The sequence below is a fragment of the Cannabis sativa genome, chromosome 2 (genome assembly GCF_029168945.1).
Source record: "Cannabis sativa cultivar Pink pepper isolate KNU-18-1 chromosome 2, ASM2916894v1, whole genome shotgun sequence".
Lineage (NCBI taxonomy): Eukaryota > Viridiplantae > Streptophyta > Magnoliopsida > Rosales > Cannabaceae > Cannabis > Cannabis sativa.
Window position 1 is genome coordinate 24138682 of NC_083602.1, and position 14290 is coordinate 24152971.

General features: G+C 30.5%; 2 protein-coding genes and 1 pseudogene across 3 annotated transcripts; 1 reads left to right on the forward strand and 2 right to left on the reverse strand.

The window, feature by feature from the left end:
• Window positions 1-1035: 1035 nt before the first annotated feature.
• On the reverse strand, window positions 1036-2119 carry LOC133034211 (uncharacterized). The gene is made up of 2 exons (XM_061109255.1): window positions 1510-2119; window positions 1036-1202 (listed from the first exon to the last, which is right to left on the reverse strand). Exons 1-2 carry the CDS (start codon window positions 2117-2119, stop codon window positions 1036-1038), a joined length of 777 nt encoding a protein of 258 aa, XP_060965238.1.
• Window positions 2120-2336: 217 nt separating this feature from the next.
• On the forward strand, window positions 2337-6614 carry LOC133029072 (probable glycosyltransferase At5g20260). 2 transcript variants are annotated; one of them, XM_061110318.1, is made up of 4 exons: window positions 2337-2728; window positions 2834-2985; window positions 3878-4232; window positions 5780-6614. In XM_061110318.1, the coding sequence occupies exons 1-4, from the start codon at window positions 2696-2698 to the stop codon at window positions 6446-6448; spliced, it is 1209 nt and encodes a 402-aa protein (XP_060966301.1). In that variant the 5' UTR covers window positions 2337-2695; the 3' UTR covers window positions 6449-6614. The 2 variants fall into 2 exon arrangements, with proteins under 2 accessions (XP_060966301.1, XP_060966300.1); XM_061110317.1 differs by having other exon boundaries at window positions 2342-2724.
• A 107-nt stretch (window positions 6615-6721) lies between these two features.
• LOC133034862 (uncharacterized) lies at window positions 6722-11141 on the reverse strand (annotated as a pseudogene).
• Between the last annotated feature and the right edge of the window lie 3149 nt (window positions 11142-14290).

The window sequence follows — 14290 nt, forward strand, 5'->3', positions numbered from 1 at the left end:
CCTCTCTCTCTTTTCTTCTCTCTAAATTTTGAAACACTTGAGTGAATGAGTAGTGCCCACACACATCAAGTGGTACCTCAATCATAGTATGTAAGACTATGGAAAATCTGCATCAAAGATGGAGAAAAGAAGATCCAGATTCAGATCTTGATTATGCTCTGCTACAGAAAGGAATCAAGGGCTAGAGATCTGAATGGAAGAAGTCATAATATTCCGCTGCACCCACTGTAAGGTTTCTTAAACTTTATATGTGTTTATTTTCATTGTTTTAGAATTCATATTAGGATGTTAATCAAACATACTTGTTAGTAGATCTAGATCCTGGTAAAATAAATTCCAACATAACTAACAAATCAAAGAACATGTATAATACTCCTGAGATCGAACCTAACCATATCAGGATTAAGATCATTTGATCTAGGATCAACTAGGTGATATTGAATTGAATAGATATTACGGTAAGTTTAATATATCTAAATCAAAGTTCAATATCGGTCCCTTCCGATGCATACTCCATGCATCCAACCCAAGCTTTACTTTAACCAATGCCCTGAAAAGAACATAGCACTTATCCAAGGTGCAAGTAAACTATGTTGTAGATTCACATATTAGTCAAACCCTGTGTACTGATAAATCTAGGAATATATATTTAATCACATAATCTTGATTACTTTTCACTGTGCTGACGACACAATAAACAAGAATATAAATGTGACATGGGTTTGGATGAATTTATAAATCAAATAAATAAGTAAATGATAACATGAACCAAATGACACACAAATAAGTGATGAAAATACTTCTGTTTTTTATTAATATTTAAAGGATAAAGATTACATTGAAACTGGACTTTTATTTAGGGCATAAAACCCAACATAAAATTGATTCACAACTTTCTCTTTACAAGTTTCTATCCAACTTTTATCCTTTGCTGTAGCTTTTTTTGGACAAACCCGACACACTCTATTCTTTACCATTAATTTGATCTGTTGCATCAGAGTAAAGATCGTTTGCTGATTTCCATTCCACATTCTTTCATTTCGAGCAATCCATAGAGTATAAACCAGTGCTGCTACTGCTGAACACAACACTTGTTTTCTGGTTTTTGAGTGTCTCCCCTTCTCGATTTTCTTTGATATCTCCACCAGAGTTGTTGCTTTGATGTTCCAGCAAAGCCATGTCTTCACCTGTTCGAGCAGATCCTGTGAAAAGGAACACGAAAAGAAAAGATGCTCGGCTGTTTCATCAGCTTGCAAACAGAGTAGACAAGCTGCATTGTTAATAATATTATGCATGTACAACCTATCTTTGGTTTTTAATCTGTCCTAGATTGCTAACCACATAATAAAGCTGTGTTTAGGAACATTTGTTCTGCACCAAACTAGGTTACTCCACTTCTTCTTCTCTGAAACCGGTTGCAGCAGGTTGTATCCACCTAAAAGTTGTGAAATTGTTTAGGCTCATGGTGCTTTTCACTCTATCCCTTGCATCTACAATCTTTTTTAATACCAGCTGCTGGTTGGGGGAGCTTTGTACTCTCCCCTTGCTTGATATAAACACTGTGCACCCATTTAATCCATAGGTTGTCTTTTTTAGTAGCAATTGACCATACATGCTTGAAAAGGGCTGCTTCATTCCATATGGTTGTGTTTTTGAAACCTAGTGCACCAACAGATTTGGACTTGCATAAAGAATCCCAAGCTACATTGCCAGCTCTATCAGCCACTCCTTGGCTCCATAGGATATTCCTGCAGATTTTTTCAATTTCAGCAATGATTCTTTTGGGAAGAATGAGAAGTTGACACCAATATGTGTGAATTGTGAGCAACACATGATTGATGAGAACCACTCTACCCGCAAAGGAAATATTCTTGGAACTCCACACTTTGATCTTTACTATCATTTTCTGCACTAAGTCATTACATTCTTCAGCTGAGATTTTCTTGGCACATATGGGTACCCCAAGGTATCTGAAAGGTACATTTTGCCTACTGAACCCAGACATATTTAGCACCCTATGAATTTCTTCTTCCTGCATACCACAACAATACACAGTAGTTTTTTGAATGTTTGGGAAAAGCCCTGAAGTAAGTGAGAAGGTCTTCAGTCCTTGCAACATGAGGTATAATCCTTCTCTTCATCCGTATTCTCTATTTTATGTGTATATTTTGTTTAGTGTTGTAACATTATTTAATTCGTGATTTTGTCCTTTGTATTATTTGTCATTGAATTGTAATTTTGTTGGTTTGATATTTGTATTAAAGCACAACAATTTTCCAACACACTATCCATTTTAGCCATGTGATATATAATTAATGGCTACAAAAGTTTTCGACCGGTAGATAATAATAGACACTCCTATCATAATCATTCTCTATATTACTTATTCTCTACTTTCTTCATGTGAATGTGTTAAGGCAAAGTAGTGTTAGCCATTAAGCCATGGGTCAAATGAGTTTAAAATCGCCGTACGTTCTCTCTCTCAGCTTTCTTCTCCTCTTACTTGTTACCATTTACTTCTCTTCATCATTCAACCGAGAAAACCAACTCATCCCTCTTAATCTTTCTTCTCACCATCATCCCAACAATGCTTCTATCAAACCACAAACCAATTTTCAAACAAGTTATATTTCACCGGCACCGGCACCAGCCCCTTCTCCGGCGACTTACCTAAACAAACAGTCCCTCACAAAACATGGCATTACTACTGCTCACCATTTCAAAGCACGTATATTATTTAATCTTTATAAGTTTTATGAGTTTTGGAAACAAGTACTTAATTTTAGTGCTTTGAAGAACTGTTAATTATTATTATATGTATTTGTGTGAGCAGAATAAGAGCAGTGAGGAGAAAATTGAAGAACAATTGAGTATGGCAAGAGCAGCTATACACAAAGCCATTCTTACAAAGAATTATACATCTGACCGAAACGAGATTTACATTCCTAAAGGATCTATTTACAGAAATCCTTATGCATTTCATCAGTTGAGTACTATACTTTTTATTTTTATCATTATTATGCATTTTTTAAAATTTATTATTATTGTTCATTTAACATACTTCTACTCATAGTTAATTCTTTAACTTGGAAAGTTGTATAAAATTAATGCTACCTTTTCTTTTCTTCGATAATGAAACTAATGCTACCTTCGATTGGAAAAAAAAATGTTATTAATCAGTTGTTGATAATAATATCCTTGGTATTCCCAAGAATTATTATTATTATTATTATTATTATTATTATTATTATTATTATTATTATTATTATTATTATTATTATTATTATTATTATTATTATTATTATTATTATTATTATTATTATTATTATTATTATTATTATTATTATTATTATTATTATTATTATTATTATTATTATTATAGAAACATGCAGTACATTTTCATCGTGTTTCTTATGTGTGGATAACTCCAATTTTTGGCATACTCAAATTAATATTTTTGGTGTTATTAAAAAAGAAATATAGTTTTAGTGGTAGTCAGTAGTCTAGACTTATTCCTTTCCTAAAACACACCATTTGATATTATTTATTAATACAAAGTAAAGGACAGTTGTGATTTTGATTTTATTATGAAAAAGAGCTACATTTATTTCGTCATAATCCCTAAATTTTACTGTAAGAGTTGAATTGGATTTGTATAATTGGTCCTTTTTATTCTTTAGCTTCTTTCTATACCTCTTTTTGCTACATATGATAATGATATGCACTCGATTATTGGATGAAAAAAGAGAAAAATACTATAACATGATTATAGAGTCTTATTTAGTTTTTCTAAACCAGAAATGATTCATTGAGCTTTGTTTATACGCAACGTTGTGATAGTGAATATTATTTAATTTTACTGAATTTGTGGAATTAGGAGCCACATAGAGATGATAAAGAGATTCAAGATATGGACATACAGAGAAGGTGATGTACCTATGGTTCACAATGGCCCTACGACATACATCTACTCAATTGAGGGCCACTTTATTTTTGAGATGGAAAGTGGGCTGAACCCATTTTCAGCAAAGAGTCCAAATGAGGCCCATGCATTTTTTCTGCCCTTAAGTATCTCAAAAATCACTGATTATCAGTATAGGCCCCACCATGAGACATTTTTCCATCGTATGGTTCGCGTGTTTGCTGACTATGTCTATGTGATCGCAAATAAACATCCCTATTGGAATCGAACTAGTGGAGCTGACCATTTCTTCCTCTCTTGCCATGATTGGGTAACATCTTTTTTCTCTCTCTCTCTCTCTCTCTTTTTTTTTATTATTTTTCAGGAAATAAAATTTAGTAGTCTTCTCCCTTGTCATATCACTAGTTAATAAAATTAGATATTAAATTTGACATGATTTAATTTAATAACTAATACAAAATATTACCTATTTACAGTGTCATCTCATAAAATATGATAAACCTATTAACAATGCATATATATTGGAAAGTATTTCCATCCACATTACTTACATTTCTTTATGGTTCTAAATTCGATTATTTTCAATATGGAGAAAAATGATTATATTATATTATGTTGTAATGGATAACTCATAATTTATAAAGAGTGAGAGCTATTTAGTTATGGCTTATAATTTCGAGGGAATGAAATATTATCCTTTAAACAAGAAAACAAGTATAATTTTTTGTTAATAAATATATCAAATAATTAAAAAAAAATATCTCAGTAAGTTAAGATCTGAAGTTTCAATGGAGTCATTAATTGAATATACAAATATTCAAGTTTATATTTATCAAGTAACAAGTTTATGATTTTTTTTTTTATATCTATAATTTTCAAGGAGATTCTTTCATAATTTAAAGACTGATATAAAAATAATATTTTCTTAAATATTTGATTAGTATTTTTTTTAAGAGACAAAAAGAGTGAATAATTTTTTTTACATAACACTTTAGTTTTTTAATTTAAATTTTAAATTTAATTTACCTCAACTTTGATTTAAAATCTAAAAATAAGTAAACATGATTGTGTATGTTAGAAAAGATACGGCATACCAACTTGTTTAATTTTTAATTGAATTAGATGATTGGTTTTAATTAGATGATTTTTATTTGCTACTTAAGATGCCCAACATCATATCAACTTGGTTTGCTATATTATTTATTAAATAAAAATGTGTAAAATTTAATATTAAAATACACTAATAATAATATATTACCTCTTATAGTGCTTGACATTTTGAGATCCCTAAAACATTCTCTTTTGATTTTTTTATTTTTTTGAAGGAAACATTCTCTTTTTATTTACTTACACTTATTTATAGCTCATAATTAATATTTAAATAATATTATTAAGTACCAGTGGTGTTCAATTCTTTTTAGAAGTGTCGACTTACGATTAGTTAACTGTCGACTTACGATTAGTTAACAATATTTACTAAATGTGTATACATTAAATTATATGAGATTCGATATTTAATTACATTAATAACGATATAACACATAAGAAGGTGCTACTAGCATTTCTCTTAATATTATGTCTATTATCATGATAATTAAATTATTGTATTATATATAATTTGAGCATTCTAGTTAAGCACTTGACCTAACATTACAATAAAATAATATCTTATGAGTGGTTAATAATTTTTTTTATAATAATTGATAAATTAAAGTATATAATTCTGATATTAAATTATAATACTTAGTGTTGCCCCTACTAGTGTCCTTGTTGTCCCCACTAGTGTCCTTTAAGAAATTCTCTCATAACCTAGTAGATTTTGTCAACTCATTAATCTCAATTAATATGATTATTAAGGCATCATTGATTACACGTGATCACCACGAAGATCTCTACAAAAACTTCATGAAAGTGTTATGCAATGCCAACACCTCAGAAGGGTTCAAGCCCACAAGAGATGTCTCAATACCAGAGTACAACCTAAAGGCATTCGAACTCGGACCTCCTCAACTCGGTCAGCCACCAAATAAGCGGCCAATCTTAGCATTTTTCGCAGGCGCAGCCCATGGGGACATAAGGAGCAAACTCTTTGAATATTGGAAAGAAAAAGATGACGAAGTTCTTGTCTATGAAAATCTACCAAAGAAGTACAACTACCAACAATTAATGGGACAAAGCAAGTTTTGCTTATGCCCTAGTGGCTCGGAAGTTGCAAGCCCTAGAGTGGTGGAGGCCATGTACCAAGGTTGTGTGCCTGTTCTCATTTCTGATTTTTATGCAATACCCTTTGATGATGTTCTTGATTGGAGTAAGTTCTCTATACAAATACCACCAAAGAGAATTTCAGAGATCAAAACTATCTTGAAAGGTATTCCATACTCAAAGTATTTGACTTTGCAAAAGAGAGTGTGGAAAGTTAGGAGACATTTCATGTTGAATAGGCCTGCCAAGCCCTTTGATGTATTCCACATGGTGCTTCATTCAATTTGGCTTAGAAGGCTTAACTTTAGGTTGCCATTCAATTAATTAATTAGTATTGTTATTTTATGCAGCTTTATGGTATAATCTTACGTGATATTATATTATTATTAGTTTCAGGCTCAGCTTTGTGATACGAACTGGTTTTTTATTTTTTTAAGCTCAATTATGACATGTTTGTATTGCTATTAATTGCATAATGTTGCTTTCTCTACTTGGTTTTGGTCAGCTATCGAAACTTTTGAGACAAAAAGAATCCCAAAAAATCAGCAAATGTTGTTGAGAGGAAACAAAGTTTGCTCTCGTCTTAATAACCAAGTGTAAATTATAAGTATATTCTTTATTTGTGCTACTAACATAAACAATTAACGTCAAAAAAGTATAAAGAATTGCTCCAAAGAAAAGAAAAAGAAAACAAGTGATTGATTAAGCATCAAAACAATATGAACACTAGTGCTTGTCTCCCTTGGGAATATCTTCTTTAGAAGCCTTTGATTCTAGTTCCTTAGGAAGCCTTTTCTCTACAGCCCTGAAATTTCATTCGATCAAGAGTAATTGTCAAGAAGTGTTATCAACAGTAATGGTCAAATAATAAAAATCCAAAAAAAAAAACCATCTAATTCAACCATTACACTTATAAACTATTGTTATATGGTCATTCTTCGTGACTTATACTGGTACCTGGACTAAAGTATCTAATGTCCAAACACTTGTGAGATGTTCAACAACAATATTTCTCTACCTTAAATATCATAGCCAAGACTATAAATAAAGTAACTAAACTGCCTAACAAACTTCTTTAGACTGGACTAGACTAGTAAATATCTAAAGTCCTGACACTCGAGAGATTCGACAATGTCCTACCTTAAGAATCATAGCCGAGAGTTGAAACTAAGAAACAAACTACCTAATAAGCGGTTAAAGCTGTTTATTAGGGACCACTCCATAAATCTAACCTGTCAACTGTAATGAATGAATAAAGAAGAACAAGAGAAAATAGCTTATCAAATATTTCAAGCATATCACTTATTTGGGATTTTCCATATCAATACGGCATGCATTCTTTTAAAGAATTCCTTAAAACTAATTCAAGCATTTTTAGCAACAAAAGTGATACATAATTTACAACCCAAAGTAACCAAGTATGTCTAGAAGCTCTCACTATCCCATCAATTCTATGGAAAGTGCTAATGTACCCTTACTTGATCCATTAACACTATTCAATTGAGTAACATTAACACTACTCAATTTTATGCCAAACACACTTATATTAACAATCCCATTTCAAGATACAAGAACAATTTTTGCTCTTTAAATATTGAATGAATTGGCCTAAAATCATCATATTTCAGTGCCAAACATACATACATATATATATATACTAGAGGCAACCTACTTGCGATGCACTTTTGTTTTGTTGTTCTTTTGTATTTTTATTTAGGCAATTGTGTGTAAAACTATGGTTTTAAAAAAACCACTTACAATCAAATATAATTTTACAATCATAAATAATTAAATTGAGCATAAGAACAAATTCTATGATAAAAATGAAAACAGTTGCTCTTAGGGAAGACTTAATTGGTTTAATCTTCCATTTGTAGAAATTTAGTTTCAGAAACAATACATGTATGGTTTCCTCTCAGTTCCAAAACATAGATCATGGGATTCAAATATGTTTCCAAACTCTATTTTCCTTGTGAAAATATCAAAATAAATTTGACTTATTTTCGTAATTAACTAAGCTTAATTAATTGAGGTCTAAGTGCTTAACAATGTTGGGAAAAAAATGATTGACAAAACTTATGTGTATTAAATATTTATTTATATTATTATCAAAATCATATGATATATATATAAAGTTATATATAAATCTCTTAATATTTAAAAATCCTTAAATTATTTAACTTTTATATATTAATTATTGAAACTTAGAATTATTGTGTTAATTCTTTCATATTTATTTTAACAAATTTAATAATATTAGTATGTGCATATTTTTTTATTAGTTAAATATTAAAAATTTTGTAAACAAATCTTAATTAAAAAATTTTGTAAAGCTTATGTTTTCCAAAATTATATAATAATTTTTGTAAAAAATATTAATATTTTTATAGTGCTAATTCAAAAATATATGTATATATGTTTACTAATCTCACCGTACCACGTACCACAGTACGGTGAGTCCTCAATATTAATTTTTATATGTTTTTTATTTGTAGTATATAGATTTTGTGAAAGAATGGGTACTATTCTCAAATAATTTTTATATTTGAAAGGTAGTTTTTTTCAAAAGAAAAACACTAACACCTAAAAGACATACATACTCAATGATGTACTACACATTAGATGATCAGTTACACCTTTATGCACACTCATTTAGACACATATCCAAATTTTAATCAGTATTTTTAGAGTAGGAGGAATACTAGAATAACTTACCCATTTTTTTTCATATATGTAGTGTGCGTTAAATGCAATTAGCTGCATGTTAAAAAATGAAGTGTTGTTCAAAGTGGATACTGTTCTATCTTTATGATTCTGATAAAGTTAACAAATTTATTACAGGTATATTCTGTCAAAAATACAACAAAATTTAATGCACAGCAAAAAACTGTTAGATAGGCATTTATAATAAAAAAAAAATGTTAATGGATACAACTATTTTATATTTATGATTCTGTTAAAATTAACAGATTTATTATAGGTATATTCTATCAAAACGCAACAAAAGTAAAATGCACAACAAAAAATTGTTAGATAAGCATTTACATATGTATGTAAGATATATATATTCACAGAGTCCAAAATAGCACAAAAAGAACTTAGAAACAAGTTACTACTGATTCCTCTAAATTTACAATACACATTAAAAAGCAAATCGAACCAATGAATTTCCCATTAAGCTATACTAAATTATAAACCACTAAGTACAAACCCTACATTAAAAATACACATGTCTATATTTATATATATATTGAGAGAGAGAGAGAGAGAGAGAGAGAGAGAGAGAGAGAGAGAGAGAGAGTTACTTGGTGGCAGAGGCGGACTCTTCTTCAAGCCAATTTCTTATGTGCATTAGCATTTCGTCTGAAGATGGAGGTGGACTGCTTTACATCAGACCTGAGAAGAAGAACGACGGCGCTAACACTAGCTACGATGAGGATAAAGTTGGTCAAAGCCATTGAATCCAATTCCTAGCTTCTCAATTATAACAATACAAACAACCTTAATCTCAGTATGAGGATTTTACAGAGTTTTTTAGAGATGAAGATTGTAATTTGTTGACAACATTAATCTCCCAAAAACCTCTATGTACAAATCAAGAAGATGCCATACAAACTAACTACAAGGATGGCAACCAGCCCTTTCAAGAAACTTTCAGAACAAGATTTATGGTCTTAAAGTCATTAATGAAAATTAGTAGTAACCATACGCAGGGGGGCTAAGTTCAAAAACGTTCTCCACCTCACTTGGGATTCCTAAGCACTATGATAACCAAGTCTCTGCGTAAAAACATTTTGCTGATGAATCTGTCTTGGTTTACTGACAACACTTAAATCAACTTCTCATATATGGGCCTACAACAAGGGACCCAATACACGAACACACTTATATTTTTCTTTATAAACACATTATGGTATAAACCATAAAATTACAATGTCTATATTTATAAAAGAAAATAATAACATAAAACGATTTTGGTTCACTAATATCCATTACCTAATAGTACAAAAGATTTAAGAATGTACAAAACTAATCAACAAAGCAACACAATCCTAGAATCCACTAAGCAACACACAATCAAACAAATCTATAATCTACTACTACTGAGTGGCATGCAATCAAACAAGCCTATAATCTACAGCAATTGAGGAGCACACAATCAATAACAACAAGAATACATAGTTCAGGTTCAAAATTTAACACTTCATAAATCTATACATAATAGATTACATACTCTGATATATAAAATTATAATCCCTAATTTTTTTTTTTTTTGATGAGCCAACACTACCAGATCATAATATAATTATACATAATGATAAAGAATAACAATCCCTAAAATATATATTTAATAATTGATCTTGCATATAAATCCAAAAGATATATATTCGGCTGCATAGATTCATAATCATGCCCACTGAAGAAAAATGGCTAAATAGAGATATTATACCAGGGTAATCCAGTTCATGACAAATAAATAAACATACACACACAAAAAAAAAATGAATCAGATAAAATAATATAAATACACAAAGAAAGATGGAGAGATTGATTGTACATGTTGGAGCTTGAAGCTTTGCTACCGCCTGTCCTTCGTCGAGCACTCGAGATTGGGGTCTTGGATGGAAGCCGTCGAGAAAGAGAGAGGTTGGGACTGGGACGGACGGAGTCGTCCTTAAGGCTGGGGCTGAGGTGAGAGAGTGGGAGTCGTCGGTGCGGCGGGGTTGGAGATGAGGGAGCGATGGAGCCGTCGTGAAAAATAATTATGTTGTTTTGTTGGTATAATGAATCAATAGTCGGGCTCCAAGGTTAGGGTTGAAGTTGGGTTGGGGTCTTGGGGATTGGGGTCCAAGTGTTTGGTCGGAGTCCAAGTCGACATTGAGGTCCAAGTCTTGGTCTAGGTCCAGGGTGGGGCCGACATCAGATGTCTAGAGATGAGATCGAGATCAAAAATATTTATGAAAGAGAATATCAAGGATAAATACTACTTAGTGTTTTACAAAAATTACAGATGGAATTTTTTGTTTTTGTTAAATGATAATTTAGATATTATATTTTTCAAAATAGTACAAAATAACACTTTGCACTCATTTTTCTATCAAAATGAAACTTAATAATGACTTAATTTGGAGGTGTTACAAAACTAATTGCATTTTTTCTATTTGTTCGTACTAGAAAATAATTTTAAGTTGGTTATGTTAAAAAAAATAATCAATGAAAATTGAACTTTAGATACTATTTTGTATTATTTTAAAAAGTGATAATTACGGTAAAAGTCTTCAAAAACTTGAGGTTGATGCAGAATAGTCTCCAATCTCGAAAATTGACGGTAAAAATACCCAAGGTCGACAAAGTTGTGAGTCCGTTCATACCCAATCTGTTAGTGTAAGTAATAAGGGTGTTCAACGAAATTTATAAACCTCCCAACCTGAATAATCCGTCCAAACCAAACTAAATAAACCGACAAAAACTACAACTCGAAATAATACAATGAAAATCCAAATCGCTCAATGAATATATTAGGTGGTTTACAAATTATTCTAAACCGACCAATTAACCCGAATAAATCGAATTAAACCGATTAGTATATTTTTTTAATAAAAATGTATATAATACATTACATAAATTATATTTATTAGTCAAAACTATTTTGTATTTGAAGTTTGGATATTTTAGTGTTTAACTTAATCATTTTTATTGTATTTGGATATTTAAGTTGAAGTTTAAAATCTATACAATATTATTACTTTTTTTTATTACTTTATTCAATTATTTCATGTTTACTCAATTATATTTATCTTATATTAAAGTTTTTAAAATTAATTTAGACTATAGCATTTTTTAACTTGAAATATAAATAATGTATTTTTATTTTTTTTAAATCTAAATTTTTGAATTAGAAACTAAGAATAATAATTATATAAAAAAATGAATAAAGGTTTGGACGGGTTAACCTGACCAAACCGACAAAATTATTGGGCGGGTTGAACTTTTTCTAATTTTTAATTGGGCAAGTTACAATTAAATATTTGCAACCCGATATTTATATTGGATTGGTAAAAATATACTATGGTCCGACTAAACCGACCGACGTACACCCCTAGTAAGTAACATGACACGTGGATGCCCCAAGTTTAATCCGGTCTTTTTAATTTTTATTTTCTCCTAAAATCTAAAACTAATAACTGACACAAATAAATAAAACAAATCTAAAATTAATCTAAAACCTTTCAACATTTTAGGAAAAAAAAACATAACTCATTTCAAAACCATTATCGACACCTAAAACCCAAAGCCCTAAATCAAACCTAAATCCCTAAATCCCTAGCTCGAAGGTTTGAGAACCTAAATCCGTAGCTCGAAGCTTTGAGAACGACGATGATGGACGAAGCTTAAGAACAACAAAGCTTGGACGAAGGCTGAGAAGAATGGATGGGGAGGGTTCTTACAGTAGTTCTGGTATCAATAGTAGAGGTCGAGAGTAGCTGATGGCTCAAACCGTGAAAGGGAACCTCAAAATTGTTACTGTGGTATCTCGTGGATTGCAAGAATATCAAACACGAAGGCAAACCCAGGTCGTCATTTCAAGAGGTGTAGACTTTCAAGTGCAAGGATTATAATTTTCCCCTTATATTAAGTTTTTTATTTCTGTCCATTATAAGAAAACACAGTAGTTATTTTTGAAAATTTATTCAAGCTGATGGAGGATGTAAGTTCTTTGAATGGATGGATGTTGAATCTTGTGGAAGGTGCAGAGAAATAATTCTAGGTCTCTTGAGGAAGATAACTAAACTTGAAGATCAATTGATGTTGTATGAAGCAAATGAACATTTGAAAGTAAATGAACATTTGTGAAAGGTTCATGGGTGTGATTGTGGTCACATATGGGTATTGAGAAATTGGAAGAAAAAAAATTGATGGTTATTTGTGTATTTATTTTTGTATTTTATATGGTAAAGTAGTGGTAATCTTTATGTATTGCCAATTTTCAATTAGGGGTGTTCATTGGATCACATCCAATATTTTTGGCCTATCCAGATCTGATCCAATTATTTATTAGATGTTACATTTTACCATCCGATCTGATCTAATTAATTTCATTCATTCAATCGATCCAACATCCATTGGATGTTGGATTAGATCGGTTCTATCCATTGGATGTATTTCATATATATTTATTAGTTTAATTTAGGTTTACCCAATATATTAGACCTAGTATTTTTTAGATCGGATCAGATCCATCCAATATTTTAAGTCTAGTATGTATTGGATTGGACTGAATCCATCCAATCCAAAAAAAAAAGAGTAAAATATTAATGTTAATCTTCATATATACATATAAATTTTACTATAACAATATAAAATATAGTTACTCATCCAAACTAAATAAAAATATTAATTAGTTCAATTAGATGTTGGATGTATTGGATTTTTAGACACCTCATCCAACATCCAATCTGATCCAATTGGATATTTAAAAATAACATCCACTCTGATCCGATCACAATTGGATATCCAATATTTGGCGGTCGGTTGTCATTGGATCGGTCGGTTCTCATTGGATTGGATCAATTCATGCACACCCCTACTTTCAATATCATGTAATAGACATGGCACTTGTATTGCCATTGTTATTGAGTTTGTAATGTATATGGTACTGGTTTAGGTGTTTGTATAACAGATATTGTTAATGCAATTTTTGTGATCAAAACTGAAATTGTTAATGCATTATGGTACTGCCAACTTAGGTATACTTGCTTACAGTTTTTGATACAATTGTATTATCAACTTAGGTATATTTACTTGCAGTTTTTGATACACTTGAAATTGTGTTTTAGATACAATTAAAATTGTGTCAATTGAGACAAAACCTGTAATTCTATTTTCGCTTACAATCACACAGTTGCCATAATTTTATTTTCTTTTTTTCAAACAAAACATGTCTCAAACAAAATATGCTTCAAACATAAATTGTCTAATACAAGATCATAAAGAAAGCAAAAAGATAACATATGGTGTTTCACAAATATATAAACCTGCGATCAAAAAGATCATACAAGATAACATTCAACTACTAATACCATTAACAAAGCACAAGGCAATGTTTTAATTTTGTATCACAAGTACGGATTGTTTGACAAAATATATAATATGCCATCTAAGGTG